Genomic DNA, 17,669 nt, shown 5'->3' with positions numbered 1-17,669 from the left:
GCCCCACGAGCTAATTATGCATGGAGACGCGCGTCCACTTTCGAAGGAGGAAAAGGAAGGCGCGATTGAAGAGTGCTCCCGATTCCCTCACGGTTCGGGCGGCGGCGTCAAAAACATAAGCGAGCTGGTCGGCGACGTGTCGTCGGGAAGAAGGCGCGAACGGCGTAAACACTGGTTCGCCCCGCACGAAACAACCAGTAATTTCGGCAGTGAAGCTCGCACGCGCGAAAGCCCTCAACGATAAACAGTGTAACAGGCTGTCCGCGCAGTCGTTGTGTGCCCAGTGCAACCTTCCGCGAGTTTTCATTTCGCGAGCGTGCCGTGGTTATAAAATGAGGAAGCGAGAGCAACATTTCAAGCATTTAGACACAGCTGAAGGCGTCGTACCCCGTTAGCGTGTCATGCAATCTGGAACCACACTGTTCCTTTTTCTTTTTTCAATTTTATTCGTTCTTCATGCAGGTCTTTGATATGTTTTCATTTTGTTTCCCTTAGCGTGATGCGTGTAATGCGACTCTTGGCATTTGCATCGTCGCGTAAGAGATATAGAGAGAAGGCAAAGTATACAAGTCAGTTTCGCCAAAAGGGCGAAACAATAAACGAGATGGCAACAGACCAGAATGTTATATCAAGTCAGGCTAGTAGCTAACTTATTTAGCATCCTATCTAGCAGGGTTTGAGTACGAGATAGTTGGTATTCCTATCTGGCGCCATTCAACAAAAGGCTGACGAAAGGAAACGCGCGGCCTCTGCAGCGAGCGAGGCGACCTTCGTGCTCTCCATCGCCTCAAGGCAAACTGAGTGGTAAGAACACAACGCATGCAAATGTATGAACTGTCTGCTAATCACTGTCAACATTGGGCGCCGTTCCTGTAGGAGAGAGACGCAGCCTCATCTCCGGGACCTCCCCATCGACGTTTCGCGCTACGAAAGACGGCAGCCGCGTTTCCTCTCTGCTTGAGCCGCGATCGTCGGCTGGTCTTGCACGCTTTCACTAGCACAAGTATGGCTTGGTGGGCTAGTTGGTATTGCATCTTAAAGGCTACAGCGCACAAAGACGGGGACAGCACATAGCACATAGAACATATGACGCTCGGGGCTATGTTATCTATTTGAACTTTATACGGAATATCACGGCGACGCCGACGGCGACGGCAAAAATACGCCTGGAGTGTCCATATAATTGCTATCACAGTAAACGAAAGGCAGGAAGGTTAAACAGGATTGAGCCCGGTTGACTATTCTGCACCTGGGGAAAGAAAAAAGGAGAACTATAGTTTGAGGGATGAAAAGAAGGTCCACTGTTGATGCCGCCGACGTAGAAGCAGTTTCGTTTCATTGTAATCAAATAGTCGAGGTAGAGACTGTTCATCTGATAATTTATACGTGATGTATACTACTTTTCAAAAGCCATTAACCTTTTGTCAATGACGTAAGCAGTCGCTTTGTTTTTGCGCAAAAATCTGGCAGGCCGGCAAACTTCAGTTCTTGCATCACAAGAACACCAATGTCGCGGTATTCTGTTGTCTTTTAGCAATGAAAGGTGCTTACGGCCTACTGAGTGCTCGTTCGAAGGAACAAAAGTGGTGGTAAGGTATCTGCCGTTTACATCGATGCGCACGTCTCCGAATGGTGATGACTGTCGATCACGCGTAAACAAAAGGCTAGTTACTGTAACTCGACAAATGACCTGCTTCAAACATATCTACGCTCATTCGTATACTACCGGGCAGCCTTAAGAACACGCAGGGTACCAATTCTCTTACACAACACCGAATCACGGTGCGCCTGCATTCTCGCTACGGCCAGTAATAGTATATACAGCAAAACACACGCCAGCGATTGCTAAACCTTTCTCCAATTACGAACACTTCTCAGCTGGCGCGAAACTTCGTGTCCTGGGTATCTTCATTATGTTTACCCTAGTTTTCTTTTTCTCACCTCTAATCTAATGATTCGAAGTGACAAAAAGAAAGAAAAGCCCCAGATTCAGACAATACATAGTCTATGAACCGTTCCGATTCTCTCGGCACATGGCTCGCAGCGAGCCACCGCGTCCACCATCACGCGTGCATCACACTCGACCAGCAGTCGGATCACGTGTCGGCGTCTTTCAACTGCTAGTGTATACCGAGCAGCCACTGCGACGCGGCTGTTCCTATTCTTCGCAATGCGCGGATGGTTCGGTCCGTCGTCCAAAACTCGCGCCCGAGCTACGTGTGGGAACAAACAATCGACTCGTTTCCGGCGCACTACACACCCGGCGCGCTGCTTTCCGCAGGCTCCACTCGGCGTGCTCACGCTGATGAGGCGTGGATGCGACGCTTTCTTCCAATCAGCCAAATGCAGCGGCGAGTCGTTTCGCCTCTCATCTCCGCCAAGGAGTCCACAGCGTTATGTAGTACGGAGCATGCAAAACGCGGCTTACGCTACACTTGGCACCCCCCGCGAAATGTCGTCGTCCAAGGGCGTTGCACGCCCCATCTTCCAAGTCGTGGTGCGTTTCCTCTCTTCCCGTTCGAGCGCTCGTTTCCGTTCCAGAGGCACCGCCCGGCGCACACGGTACGCGGTGCGAAAGCGCGATCACTGAAAGTGCCGCTGGTCGAACAAGTGCTGCCTTTATACGATCTGTGCTTCTTCTCCAAATCGGCCTTGCTCGACTCGCGATAATTTCAGCCCCGCTTTCCTACACGGTAGCCGCGTATCCCAACACGCTTGGTTTCGCAAGTGCAGCCTGGCGGTATGCTTCCCGGCACTACCCGGATCGCAATCCGCGTTTCGTTTGGCCGCGTTCTTGATGAGCGATATCCCGTCGTTAACTAAGCCGTGAGACGAGTTGCCTCGAGAATGCATATACTCTGATCGATCTCCTTCTTTTTGTCTGACCAGTTGTGCAGCGCTTCGTTGCTAGTCGCGTTTGATTCCTCCAGGACCGCCAAAAAAAAGCAGTGCAATGTAGTGCGAGGTGGAACAAAGGGACCCTCTCTACGCGTGCTCGAGAAATGATCTTATCAATTATACACACAAAGCACTCGCAAGAACACGAAGAAAGAGCCCTTGGGAGCGGTTTCGAGAACGCTGCTTCCGAATCAAGACCGGGCCTCCTGACAAACTTCTCTCGTGGGATAAGGGAGGGAGAAAAGGAAAGGAGACGCGGGCGAGAGTGGAAGAGAGAAGCCCGTCTTGCTCCAGCTGTGAGAAATCGCTTTCTTCATCGGCGATTTTTCTTTCTTTTTTACAGCACAGGCCTGCTGGCCACTCGAGAAAAGTAATTGATTGCTGCTGTTTGTTACTCAGGGTTAAAGTAATCCAATCGTCGTTATTCGCCGTACTCCAGGACAAATCTAACCGATACGATCGTTATTTAACTTCAATGCTTCTTTTATACGACTTGCAAGAGGAACTAAATATAAAAAAAAAATGAAGCGAGAGAAACTATCTTTCTTCTTTTTGTTTAATTACGTGCAGCAATCGCTCAAGTATACTTTTTAAAAAGGCCTTCAAACTTTTGCGCTCTTTCGATTCGTAATCAACCGCCTCCGTTTTCTGCGTAATTATTAGAAAGGAGAGGAAGTGTATAGTAATGAGGTGTGCGAGAAATTTCACGAGTCCAGATTGTGCAGCCCACAATGAGAACTACTGTTGTTTGCTTTTAGATAGTGCGGCGCATTATCCAGCGTATGACAGTGAAGCGGCGAAGTATAAGGCCAAGAAAGACGGTGAGGCTAGCCAGAGGCGGTTCCAGTTGGCTACTCTGCGTGAGTGAGTCTCTGTGCGAGCTTTTCCTCGATTTTTGCTTCGATAGTTCACACATGTTTTCTTCTCCACTTCACTCCGCTTTGAGCTTGAGATAGCAGAGGCCACAGTATAATGGCTATAGCTCTTGCACGTCATAGGAATGAACTTCAAGTCAAGAACTTAAGAAGAGAAAATGACACCCGACTTCTTTTTGTATATGTACTTCGTCTGAGAAACTTACTGCGGAGTCTATAGAAAAGATATGGGTCGCGTCAGTCAAGCGGAACAGGAAACCGGAGAAATATGTTCCACTGTCCGTCTTGGTGCAATGCCGACTGAATAGAAGCGGCGTTGCACCATTCAGTAGGCGTTGCACCAGGGAGGACAGTGAAAGCGCCAGGGAAGGATTAATCGTGCACAGCAAGCGAACACGTGTCCTAAAATACGCAGTTAACTTGGTACTATTATAGATTATGGCTGACACGAGTACTGGCTTTCGCTATACGATGTAATGCGCGGGCATTAAACAGCTAGCAAATTTCGTTTTCTGAGCCGTTGCGAACCCGTGCAAAGCGAGCGACAATCTTAACAAGGTGTGGGTTCGAGCTAGTTGGTACTCCATGATCAACACTTCTTGCGCAAAATTTTCTCAGACAACGGACGAAACAGACACGCACGGGCGCAATCTTAAGAAATCCCGAAGGTGACCTGCATCGGTTGTGTTTCGCTTGCGTATCTCCTTCTTGTCTTCGTACGATTTTATCAATATCTTGAATAAGTTTTCGTTCAATAGCACGTCCCGCAATTCAAAAGCCTTCGACGCTGGTTTGGACGGTGTACCTGCGTACCTCGATGTTTCATTTTCTTCTTCTTTGTTCCTATTCACCGCTGCCGGATTGCGGAACGAATAACGTCTGTCAAGAGGGCCGTTTTCGTCATTCAAAGGCATTTCCGACGCCCAAGTCGCGTTCAATCTCGGGCCCGGCCTAAGCGAACACTTTTTCGACAGGACGGTATATTGAGTTTCTTTTGTTTCAACGGCGGCTTTACCGGCGTCCCAGTTACGCGCCCGACGTTTCATCGCAGCGATATTAAAAATCGACTCGTTGCGGAAAAACCTTTACTTTCACGTGCTGCCACCGACGGGCACTCGGCCTCTACGGTGCACGTCGGAGCAGAATTAAATAGAAAGTGCAGAGGTAAATCACCGTACACGTAATATGTACGACGAGCGCCGGTGCACGGAATTGCGTTAGCGAAGGATTTGCAGCAGGTGCGTTAGAACTGGCGGGAATTTTCGTTCCGTGTCAGATCTGTTGAACGAGGAAGTAGAAAAAGACTGCAAATATTATAAAGAGAAAGGAGAATAGTAAAGCTGAAATGGGTGCAGTATATATTTGCACGATAGGGCTAATGGACGGTTGGATGAAGTAAAGGTAAATTCCGCGTCAGATATACGGAATAAACCCAAGTCGTCTCAACGTTCAACGCTCCATTTCCTTGGCAGCTGGCCACGCCAACAAGCATTTAAGCAACAGGATCGCTTGCTACACTCTTTATGGCAAGAACTGCTTGCCTCATATTTACCGCTGTTTTTGAGAGCTCTTATCAGTGCTACCACTTGCCTCTGGAGCCAGTCTAGCCGTAATATTTCTTGAAAAATTTGTTTCTGCATTTCTGTGATATGGCTTTTCATAATTAAAATAATTCGCTCTTGAGACTGAATAGCTTCGAAAAGATAAACGAAAACACATACACCGGCAGACTGTGACTTGCCTGTGACTTCGCCAAGTGTTGTCTCGGTCATGACAACCTCCCGTTCTGTTTGCACAAAGCCAACCAGTTCTGGGCGACAGCGGGTCTGCAAGGATACTGTGTTATCTCGAAAGTGGCGTTTGCTCTCCACGAAACAGCGAACAGCGCTTCTTCCAGGTATTTCCAGGATACATCGTGGTTTGCATCTGAAAGCAGTGCTTTGTTGTCATACAGGACTATGCTTGATTGCAGGATGTTTCGTCTGAGCCTCAGAAATATCAGTGTGGGAAGCGAGATGGTTGGAATGGATAGTTCAGGCCTTAGGGAGCATATAGGGGAAATTAAAGCACTCGCGTTAAACAGATTTTACTGGCATTCGTATTCTTATGATGTCACCAGGAGTTGACAATGGCTCGGAGGTACATAACAAGAAACTGTACGTCACGATTTGCCAACTCAGAAAGTGACACCACATAAGAATATGCCCGCAGAACCGAATAGACCATCACTTCTGCCATCTCATTCACTCCTCACTGTCACTGCGACGTCGTCAAGAGTCACATACGTTTAGTACCGTTTTAAGTAAACCCATTCTATATTCTATATTCTAATATTCTAATTCTAATATTCTAATTCTATATTCTGCCGCGCTCGTTATTTCGCAACTTCATCGCAATAGTTCGCGAAATAATGGCTAGTTGACGTTTATAGGATTTCTCTCTGATGCATCCTTCCGCTGGACTGAGAGATTTCGCGCGAGATGATAACCACGTGTTATCAGTATTACTGAAGAGTTCGGATTTCCTTATAGCGTTTAAGTGCAAGCCGCAGGAATATTTTCCGCGGGTTCTGCTACGAATTCCTAGCGACTGTCGAAGGGCGAACGTTTGTTTACAAGAATACCCTCGCTCGCAAATAATTGTGAGTAAACTGTAGAAATTCGAGGCCAGGCAATTGTTTGGACTTGTTTCGAAGTCCTCGCACAGACGATCACTCGCAACCACTCTAGCTCGCCTTGACCACAGACCGATGTCGGCCGCAATCGTTCTAGAATGTCGTCCTGAAATTTAATCACGGATAAAGATGACGAAAGTACTGTTACAATTTTTTAAAGACAACAGACTTCCGCAGAGGGCTATACACTAATAGTGATGTCTTACACCGAACTGTGATGTCGCTTCCTATCTCCCCCATGACTTTCTCCGGGGCAGGGTGGCATAACGGTTATCCAGAAATGGTTAACCTTCCTGGCTTTCCTCTTTCCCCTGTTCCTTTCGAAGTGATTCTGGACGTGGTTGTTCGCCTTTTAATTTTATCGTGGGTCGCAGTTGCCGCTTTGGCTAAGTGATGCGTTTCCCGCAAGGCAAGCGCAGTGTGGGAAAGCACCTCGTGCAGGAGACAAGTAGCGCGACCAGAGAGAGAAGGAACTGAAATTGTGTCAGTGCAATTGGTTGAACGCTCGATAAGATAGGCATGTTTAAGCTAAGCACGCATACGGAGACGGTGAATGAATTACTGGAACGCAACCCTATTTGTCTTTATACAGCTCTCGCTATACAAACAACGGAGAGAATGGCAGGCTGAGGAACGTCAAAAGGTAAATGTTAGGCTCATATAAATGCTTGCTGCAAGTGGATCACAACGCATTTTTGCCACACACTGCAGCTCAGATGACTTGTACGCCGCTAATTTAGAAGCCACAATTGTCCCCTGGTAGTGCTACATATGAATCAAAGAGCGGTTCCCATTCTTTTTTTCTTGATACTTGCTTAATGATACTGATGCAGCTGTAACTTCTTGCCGACGCAAACGTCTCCTTAGACATCCGAAACAGTCATAAACAAGTGTAGGCGTCCACATGAAAAACGACGCGCTGCGCAAGTTGGTAGTTACCAGCAGAAACAGATAATTTATTGCTACTACGAGGTGCAGAACGCGCGGAAAGCTTACAAGAGATCGGCTGCTAGACGATTCCTTGCCAATACACCGTGCTGTGCATGTTCTGGTATACTGATCAGCAACAAAGCCTAACCTGTCGCGGCAACTGGCCAATGGCGCACGTAGACCACTTTCAGCTTAGTAGGCCGTCGCAAGTCGTGCGTTTCCGAGGCTCACGCGGCCGGGACTCCGACGACAGGCACGGTTTGCCAGCGAGCAGGCCAGCTCAGCACAAAATCTAGGAGGAAGCCAGAGCCCAATTTATTAGGCAACGATAGACGGCTCGCGATCCCTGCCTAATATGCCGCTGCAGCAGGGAAAGTCAGCGGCGTCTTTCCTGATTTTGGGTGAACTTATTTTTCTTTTTTTCGAAGTTGCTATCTTTCCTTGTTTTCGGCAGCCGGGTATCAAGCGAGATCATTGCTTCCGCGTCTCTGCACCGGGGCGCTTCGCTGGCGTTTCCTTTGTTTACTGGAGACCTGAGGGCACAGTGGACCTCAGCTGCCGAGAGAATCCGGCCCGTCTTTGTTGCTGCCGTTCCTTCGTAATGAATGATGCCGGCGCCACGCCTAGCGCCTGTAGGCTTCGGCATGTGCGGACAACAGAAAAAAACAAAGGCGCCGCGGAACGCACGGATGACGCCGAGAGACAGAGCCGAGACCAAGGACGCCGAAGCAGCCCCGAAAAGACGGCCGGCGACCGCGCGGCAAACGTCTTTCGCTCGGGCTGACCGATTCCGTCCAGCCCGGTGGATTCGCGTGAGCAACGCGGTATCCCGCTGCTGCTGCGGCCACGGCTCTGCACGCCATTCTCCCTCCTTGCCGGCGTTGGTGGCGGCGCGATAGGCGGCCAAGACTGTTTCCGCGCCCGTCGGCTTCCCCGCACGCCTCGGAGCCATCACTCAAGGAAAGGCGCCTCGCGCGTAAGCTCGGCGCACAATCCCCACCTCTCTCTCTCGACTTTTACTCGGTCGTTCTTCTCAATTCTCCCCCAGCGGGGCCCTGCAGGGTGTTTTTGCCGCTGTTTCTGCCGCGGCGGGCGGCTTGTGGAGCAGAGAAAAGGTCTCCTTGTCTTCGCGCAATCCCCCCTGACAAATGCGCGGGACACGCCCCCCTCTCCTTCCTTAACCCTCAGCACCACGAACAACGACCTACAGCCCCCATACTCCCACTTTGTCGGTCGACAGTGTGGCAGACAGGTGATGCTGCCAGGCCGCTCGAAATCCTTCAAGAGGAGAGCCAACACGACGACACCCCAGGCGACGCTGAGGAGAGCCGCCGCCGGACTCGAGAATGATGCGCGCACTGACTCTTTGGTGCGACTCGCGACGCCGCTGTCATAACTCTCACCACAGCGTGCTTCTTCTGTGTTTCTTTTCTCGTCTCATAGACGTAACGTGCCCCACATCCGCTCCGCATTGAAAGCATCTCTATTCCTCATGCGTTCCCTGATTTTTATTATCATTATTACTTTCGTTTTGCGTGTTCGGAACACGGAGAAACTTGGCGGAGCTGTTCTCGGGCTTCTGTAGATGCGAGCGGCCTCGCCCGGCGTGGCTTCGAAAGCAGCTGCCTCTTTTGGAAACGCAGGGGTCCCCTCTTTGTACACCCCAAACACGGACATGCTTTTAATCTTTCGCTACTGACTCCCAAAAGCCCGCTGTTTCCAGGCGCTTTGCGGACGGAATCGAGCAGGACATCTACCTCCTCCAGCCCTGCGAAAGAATTCCCAACGTGTTTTCTCTGAAGGAGTTGCTTGTGGTAAGCAGAGATGTGTGTGTGTGGCACGGTTCTCTTTCTCATGATCTCCTCCTGGGCAATTTTTTTTTGTTTCATCAGCAACAGTACCGTGACTCGGTTGACTCTACTGGACGTCCGAGCCGCCGTTTCCACTTTATTTACACCGGCGGCAGGCTTGGTCGCATATTAAACGCGGTCGACGCATTGTTCCATTGCGAGTCTCCTGTTTGCCATTCTGGTCCCAGTATCCTCGATGCGCGTAGGCTTTGAGGCTTCTTGTGGGGTGCGTACGCGTATCTTGTTTTCCTGTGCGTTGTTTTTTACATCTTTTTTTCATGCGATCCCACTTCGAAAATAACTTCACAGTAAAACGGAATCCGCAGCCTCTAAGTCAGCCACTGACAGCTGTAAGAAAAGCTAATCAAACGTTTTAAAAAATGTAAAGTGGACGAGAAAAAAAACTATTTACCGTAAAGAAACTTTACAAAAAAGCAACTTCTACATGCAGCTGCCTACCAGCCTCAGCCATTAGGTCAACCTCTGTGTCATTCCTATTCGTCTTGGGCAGGGTTATAGCTAAACTGCTTCTCCAACTTTTAGCTAAGATCAAAGTGCAAATGAAAATTAGGGACAGCTTACCGTTCTCCCACACTATCTCCCACAGTACTCTAAATCGCTCTAAATATTTTTTGTTATGTAACTGCTAGACTGCTTATCTTCTAGTGCAAATTCATTAGGACGACTCCCAAGACGAAATTCTGTTTTCAGCCGAATTACTTGTGTCTGAAGTTCATGTCGCTTCCCGTAAAATTTGTCGAGGCGTTCAATTTTGATACGTACGTACCTCTGCGTATAGGCATGCGCAGGGTTCCGCAATAGGGGTGTGTGTGTGGGGGGAAGCTTTATTGCAGCCCCCGCCCCTCTTTGGTCGAGTCCAAAATGCAACATGCTTCACATTGGACGAAAACTATGAACTGAAGTGCTTCTAGTAATGGCCTGCCTTTGGTCGCTGGCTTTCCATGAGTAAAGAAGGGAAGCAAACAGTTCTCGAAATGCAGAATCGAGGGCCCGCCATTATCGTCAAAGACCTGCGTGGCCCTGCTCTTTAAGCAACGACGGGACAGGTCCAACTAAGTGAACGTATGGGGCAGACATTGCGTCCCTTTAGGCGATTAAGGGGGAGACCCCCCCCCCCCCCCCCCCCCCCCGCCCTTGCGCACGCCTATGCCTCTGCGCAACCATAAGTCGCACCAAGTAAGATGCGAAATAAGCGACACGAAGGAAGCGAACAGAAAGCGCTTTCTAAGAAAGGCGTATACGCAGGTTCGTCAGCGACGGAATAATCCTTTTTCCGAGCACGACTGCTTTGCCGAGTACCCGATTGATGCAAGCTAATACACAGCAAGGATTTGAATGCCCATGGACTCACCTCCAGGTGAGGTCTGTCTTGTCCCACTTGGCGCCCTGCAGCGCGTAGCGCCTGACTCGCTCGGCGTGCCCGATGACGTCGGGGACTCCGCAGCGCGGCCTCTTCATCATGGCCATCGTCTCGGCGTCCAGCTGTCCGGTGGGCCGGAGTCCCGCGAAGCGCTGCATACGCCGCAGCGCCGCCCGGAAGCCCTGCTCGGTGCGCAGGTTGTCGGAGGGAAGCACCGCGTTGCGGCTCGTGTCGCCCATGTAGCCGAAGCGCTCCAGGAAGCCCTGCATTGAAGCAGAGATATGTGCGCTGTTTAGTGGCATAAAATACAGGTCTGACCAAACAGTGCAAAGAGAAACGTATATACCTTATCTATCTATTGTGGGGGTTTTACGTCCCAAAACCATGATATAGTTACGAGGGACGCCGTAGTAGAGGGCTCCGGTAATTTGGACCATCTGGTGTTCTTTAACGTGCACCTAAATCTAAGTGCACGGGCCTTTGGTATTTCGCCTCCTTCTAAATGCCGCCGCCGCAGCCGGGATTCGATCCCGCGACCCTCTGGTCAGCAGTCGAGCACCGTAACCCCACTAGAAGATATACCTCAAAGAACCACACTTTTGCGGAGACTATGGAATTCGCGCTGATAAGTTCGAGGGCGTGGGTTCGACTCCCGGCCGCGGCGGCCGCATTTCGATCAATGGGGGCGAAACGCAAACACCCGTGCGCCTAGATTTAGGTGCACGTTGCAGAACGCCAGTTGGTTGAGATTAATCCGGAGTGCCCCACTGCGGCGTGCGTCGTAATCATATCGTGGTTTTGGCACGTGAAACCCCAGTAATTATTATTATTATTAGTGAAGACTATGGCATCTCGTAGAGCTGCTGCACCTTGCCGGGCTTTCAGAAAGCTTTACGTGCGCCCCGATGCGTGGTACGCTGACACAGGCAAGACAAAACAAGTGCGCATTGCGCATGCTTCAACCGTTCCTCACCACTGCTGATATATACCATGCCTCGCGGCGGTTTTAATCTGGCTGTATGATATATATGTGACTGCCACAGCAATAAAGAGGCAGTGATAAATTCTATGGCTGTTTACTGCTATGCAACTGACAATGAAAGCACCGCATTAACCCGCGATTACTGTACCTTAGATCGCGCATGCATAAGGAGGGTGCTTAAAATAATTGAACCGTCAACAGCAGTCATCAAGAGCGCCGCCAGCCGTTCCCCCTCTATTTTGCGCAGTGGCTATCAGACGGCTCTTTATAGCTAGTTTCCTCGCCCTTTTTTTTTTTTCATACGTTATCTTTTTATTCGACATGCCGATGCAGGAGGAGACGTCGTCTCGGGCTCACCGTTGCAGCCAGGTTTTCACCCGTCATTGCTTACGAGTATTTAAAATATTATGAAAGGCAAAACCCGCAACTGAAGCAGGCCGAAAGCGCAGAAGAGGAAAGGTGCACTTATGGCATTTAGAAGCGTGCACGTTTGTCAAGAGAACGCGTATCCGCGCGTGCGGAGGTGGGCTGTCCAAAACTACATTGATCGGATATTTGGTTCTGTATTTATTTGTACCCTCCTTGTAAGAACCGTCAACAGAAGGTTGACGGAATAAATAAATAAGTAAATAAATAAATAAATAAATAAATAAATAAATAAATAAATAAATAAATAAATAAATAAATAAATAAATAGTAAAACGCGTGTAGAAAAAACAATGGCTGGCATTATCGAAACGGTAACGCTGCGCTTTTTCAACATTGCCATGCGTAGTGTCACAACTCGGCTATATTTAACCATGTAGTTCGAAAATATATCAACACAGATATTTCCTGAAGATACGATACCCAGATGCCTTACAACCACCGAAGTATTGTTCTCTCGATTTCTCTCTTACGGTTCATGTAGTACGCGAGCATGTACTATAGACGGGCGAAGGACGGTGACAGCCGCGTGTCTTCCTTAGGGAGGTCAATGTGCCAACTCGACAACGCCCGCTAATAAGAGGTGCAACGGGACCCAGACATCATCTGTCACAATTACGCAGTCTGATAATTGTGACGGATGGAGGAATTCGCGACAGGTCGGTCGTTAGAGGGAAAGCCTGCTTTACTTATTAACGCCGGCGCATGTACGTGTCGTCGACGTCTGACACCGAGAGACTATCCTTCAACTGGCGCATGCGACGTTGAAACACGCATACGCGAAGCACCAGTGCGCATCAGGAACGATATCATGATGAGCAAAGCGGAACCTCTATGCCCTAGACAAGCAAAGCAAGTGCCGCGCTTTAATGCATATGAGAGAAGCATATTCCGGAGACAATGTCTTCTTCTACCCACATTCCATACTGGGGTATGATGACGTGCGATTTCTGACGTAAAACAAGGTACACGAGCATGGCACAGGAACCACAGATAACACTTATAACTACTCATAATTAAATTATTTATTTTTCCATCCCGTATAGTTACAGATACAAATGTGGGATTGGAGGATAAAAGCTGTCCTCGAACAGAATATTGATAATGACTACAATATCACCACGCGTAATCTTAATTTTTGCGTAGCAGCACATGCTCACGATCGAGCTCGGCTTGCCCTTATCAACTGCTTAGAACACATATATCCGTCGTCTGAAGAAAACTTTGACAGCTTAACTATATTCCTGCAAGGAAGTCTGTCTGATACCGTGCTTAACTGATGGTTCTCCTCTGTGTGCGCAGCCCTCCAGATTTCACAGTGCTGACACAATCAGAACAGTGCATATTATCTGGCTCCCTTGGCTTGAACGCGCTAAACGAGATTACTAACGATTTTTCTTCTCTTCGTTTTTACATTCGTTCCCGCGTTGTTTTTTTGTACTGTCGCTCTTCTCTGGATTCCGCGAGAGAAGAGCAGGCGCTGTCAATGATAACTTCGCACCCGCGGCAACCACTCCTGCGCGACCAGCGCTGACACGGTGTTCGAGGCAGGGCTTGGCGAGTGACGCGATCCGACACGACTGCACGTGGCGACGACCCCGTCACCCGCCGTCATAGGCCGCCGACAAGAGATAGCTGGTGCGCGGAGCCGTCCGACAACAGCAGAACTAACAGCAGGATCCGGGCTAGCGGCTCTGATTGGATTACGGCCCGACGCGCCGACGACACCGCAACCGGAAGCCGAGAAGGTTCGCTCCTGATTGCGGGCCGCCGTCCGTGGCCGCCATGGGAACTGACAGTATATATATACGCGCAGCAAAGATCCCTTGGGACTGCTTTCACGCTCTGTTTTGCTGCACCCTTCTTTCCTTCCTTCTTCAACTTTGCAGTGGTGCAGTTGAGAAGGAGGCACGCGTCCTGTCCGCGAAGAAATAACTCCGCCGGCCACCACTCTCCGGCGAAGTGGCGAATGCGACTCGGAGCGCCAATAAAGAGAGGACGTGCGTCGAAAAAGCGTATACTAAAGCCAACGTCTGTCACTGTGCTTGTACGACAACACCTCGCACACGCGAGTGAGATAGCATGGTTTAAATGCTTAAATTCTATTCTCGGGGAACCATGGTTCGATTATGAAGCACGCCGTACAATATTGAAAATACGGCTGCCGCGATCGAACCCGCGACATCACTCTCAACAGCGAAACGGTATAGCCACTGAAGTAACGCGGCGGTTGTGGGTTCATGCATACTTATAAATGACATTAACAGTATTATAAGTGAACAAGTCGAATATACGCGCAAAACTATATGGCAGCATGTATCCGCTTTCCCACTCCTCCTACTTGATTCGTAAAAAATCTGAAAATTTTCTCTGAGCAGTGTACCATCTATACGCGTGCTCCGGTTGCAGTGCGCAACAAAACCCGGCGATTGTTTTGTAACGAAAAAAAAAATTAGGAGAGAGGGAAAGTGAGAAGACAAAATGTAGGTTATATGCCTTAATTACGTATATTTGTGGTAATCTGCACTAGCGGTAATTTTCAGTTAATGAGCTATCGCGTTCTAACATTGAAGGCGAAGCTCAAACGTCCTTAAGTTTTTCTTTTTTCCTGTGGTTACGCAGCTAGATAAATAGCAGTAAAAAACAAGTGAAAAACTTGCAGGGTCATTTATGTTCAGCTATACTTTGCTAAGTCACTTCTCACGTTTGCAGTTCAGCACTGAGTGGTTGTAGTCGGACAAGGCAACGAAGGGACACACCCGCAACTGCTGCTTCGTACAACCCAACAAGCTTTAAGAAACAAGCAAAACAAACAAACAAACAAGCGAGCATTTACCATCATTTTAGCCTTCATGACTTCTTTTCGCTCTTGCTGAGTCGGCACGGCAAGGCATAAGACGAAAATCGCGAGTGACACCAGCTGAGGGGACATGGCGCCTCGATTCCAGGCAGACCGAAGACAGGTAAACGAGAAGAGCACTCGCACAGTCCAACCGTCACTTCTGATAATGCCGCCACGGGGCCTCCGCGAGGCTCGACGTCTCAAAACGCAATGAGTGAAGAAGACAACACGCGAGTAGCCCGTCCAGGGCGGTTGACGCTCATCAACGACGATCAAACGTCCGCTTCTCCCGCCTGTTGCGGAAAGGGCGCACACACCAAGGTGCGCCAGCCCTTCCTGCAAGAGATGGACGTGACGTCAGCACTTTTTTGTATGCGTTTTCTTTTCTCCGAAGCGCACCGAGTCAACACTGCCGCGCCTCCTTTCCGCGCACATGTTGGAGCGGTGTGCCAGACGAACCAGGCCGTTATGAAGCTATATAGAAGACCACGCGTGCGACCACATGTTGACGTATGCATGCACATGTGGAGCAGATCGAGAATCCCTCCGCCGAGATGTCGCGGAGCGTGCAAGAGGACATCTGCACTCATTGTTGCGCATCGACCGAATATTCATCTCGTCGCTGGTGTGAGCGAGCCACTTGTGAGGAGATGCCGCTTCTTCCTGGAGGAGTTGAGGGAAGCGATTCATTCATAGGAAACTGTTTGTGAGCTCTCAGAGCCCTCGCTGCCACCTTGGTCACTACAATGACTGCATCGTGGCCGTTATACTGTGCCATAGGAATGGAGAATTCAATTATTGTTGGGGTTTTACGTTCCGAGACCACAATGTGCTTATGAGAGACGCCGTAGTGGAGGGCTTCAGAAATTTCGACCACCCGTCGTTCTTTAAAACTCGTTGAACCACACAAATTGTCTTTGTTATAAATATTCAATTTTTACGGAAGAATTGTGAGAAAAGGTTACAAAAAACATATTGGACACATGAAAAAGAAATTGCTGCTTGTAATAAAGTTTCCACGAAATGGTCAGTGCTGCTGACCACCGTGCGGTGTCTCTACATAGCACATACTTGACATGTAGTGCTTTGCACTGTAGCGGCATGCTTTGCGCTTTCCCCTTTGAAAATTATCTATTCAGAAAAAAAAGCTTTTTTTTTTCTTTCTGTCTCTTCCGAAGGCACAGTGACACATTGACGGTTGGCACAGCCAAATTGTACTCGATGGCTGTGCCTTTGGTGCTGCATTTCCCGAACCCTCGCTTCCCTGTGAGCACCTTCTTGACCGATGAAATATATTGTGCTTGTTTTTTGTTTTTGTTTTTCCGTGCGTACAGAGTAGTATCAAACACACTCTTCTAAATCCACTCAAGTGTTACTAAAGGGCTAAAAATGCAAAAATGGAGTAGTACTGTTCATTTCAAGATTGTCAGGCGGAAGTGCGCAGTCATGAAAATATTAGCAGCAGAGACATCCGATGCTTTGTACTGCAGATGGGAACCGTTTGAACTGTGGCGGAAGAATCTGCATCTGTTTAGATGTCACATGCGTTACTGACAATTTCAGTAACATGTGAAATCGCGGATTCGTCGTCGGACATGAGATCGCGGATGTCCTCTTCGTGACCATATTTGCTATCGCTTGAACTGTCGCCTCCGGCATAGCTGTCAGTGTCAGTTGGAATATCTTCATATCGAACAAAAAGAGACGTTTTCCGCAGAGAATATAACTTTATGGCAAATTTCGCCTGCACAGTCTGGGACCCCACTTATAACCCCTTTCATGCATGGTGGTTAGTATAGCTGACCACCATAAAAGAAAGTCGTCATACATTATCAACCTGGTCCATAGCGTATTTTTACCAATATAGTCAGTAAGGTTCACTCTCGCGCTGCGTGTTGCATCCGAGAAAGGTTCCATCTAAGGTCACATAGCTTTCCGCACGTGGGAACTATCAGAGTCCAGCGCGGGAAGCGGCATGCTGGCTCTAAGGCTGTTGCTTAGCAAGAAAAAAAGCTACCCTAGAGCACCAGCACCACCTGGTACACTTTCAGAGAATACTAAAGGGGAAAAGTAAACACTTGTTTGCTTGATAAACAGCTAGATGACACTGCAAAAAAAAAATTGAGTTGGTCGTCAGCAACTCTGACCACCGTGCCTGAAAGCGTTAACGCGCACCTAAATCTAAGCACACGGGCTTCTAGCATCTTGCCTCCAGCGAAAGGTGGCGGATTCGAACCCGCGACCTTCGGGTCAGCAGTCAGGCACCACTAGATCACCCTGGCGGGTAGGTAAGGAGAACTTGTGCCTCGATTTTTGCCCCGATAGCTGTATAGATGGGGCCCGCCTGAAAGCGTTGTCGTCTGCTGCTATAAGCATTCCCTGCACGCGGGTACACACGCACATCATCCAAAGCTTCTTCGGGTCGTTGGCCCTTGAGCCTGGAGAGTGTCGCCACACCTTGCGTAAACCCTGTGGACCGTAATTTTACTCGAGCGCGATGTTCGTGGGACCAACTTGTCACATTCGATCGAAGGGGCTCTCCGACACTCGCCGCCGGCGAGGGATGCGTACAGAGCTCGGCTGCAGCAGGGATCCAAGCCATGCACGCCGAGCCGAGCACGCTGAATTACACGGCGATCGATGCGCTCCTTGCCGAAAGAAAGGACGCCCCTGATAATGGGTCGCCCCTTTCAATTTTGCCTCCTCAGACAATGGTTCGCACTATACGAGCTCTCCTCGAGAAAAACCGCCGTCTTTTCCCCCGCGCGCTTTCAGGGTCGCCAGCAGGAAAGGCACGTCCCTGTCACGGCA

At 49.3% G+C, this 17,669-nt stretch overlaps 1 protein-coding gene across 2 annotated transcripts in view; it reads right to left on the bottom strand.

The window, feature by feature from the left end:
• The window catches only part of LOC119389483 (matrix metalloproteinase-2), a 208,042-nt gene that overhangs the window by 80,238 nt on the left and 110,135 nt on the right, over positions 1 to 17,669 (bottom strand). The window contains exons 1-2 of one of the 2 annotated variants that reach the window (XM_037656769.2): positions 14,853 to 14,963; positions 10,600 to 10,871 (exon numbers count right to left, since the gene is read on the bottom strand). In XM_037656769.2, coding sequence (XP_037512697.1) covers positions 10,600 to 10,871; positions 14,853 to 14,948 — 368 coding nt within the window. In that variant the 5' untranslated portion in view covers positions 14,949 to 14,963. Of the gene's footprint in view, positions 1 to 10,599; positions 10,872 to 14,852; positions 14,964 to 17,669 lie in introns of those variants that run through there. The other variant, XM_037656768.2, reaches the window with a different exon arrangement.

This window comes from Rhipicephalus sanguineus, chromosome 4, assembly GCF_013339695.2.
Source record: "Rhipicephalus sanguineus isolate Rsan-2018 chromosome 4, BIME_Rsan_1.4, whole genome shotgun sequence".
NCBI lineage: Eukaryota > Metazoa > Arthropoda > Arachnida > Ixodida > Ixodidae > Rhipicephalus > Rhipicephalus sanguineus.
This window is presented reverse-complemented; position numbering and strand designations above follow the sequence as displayed.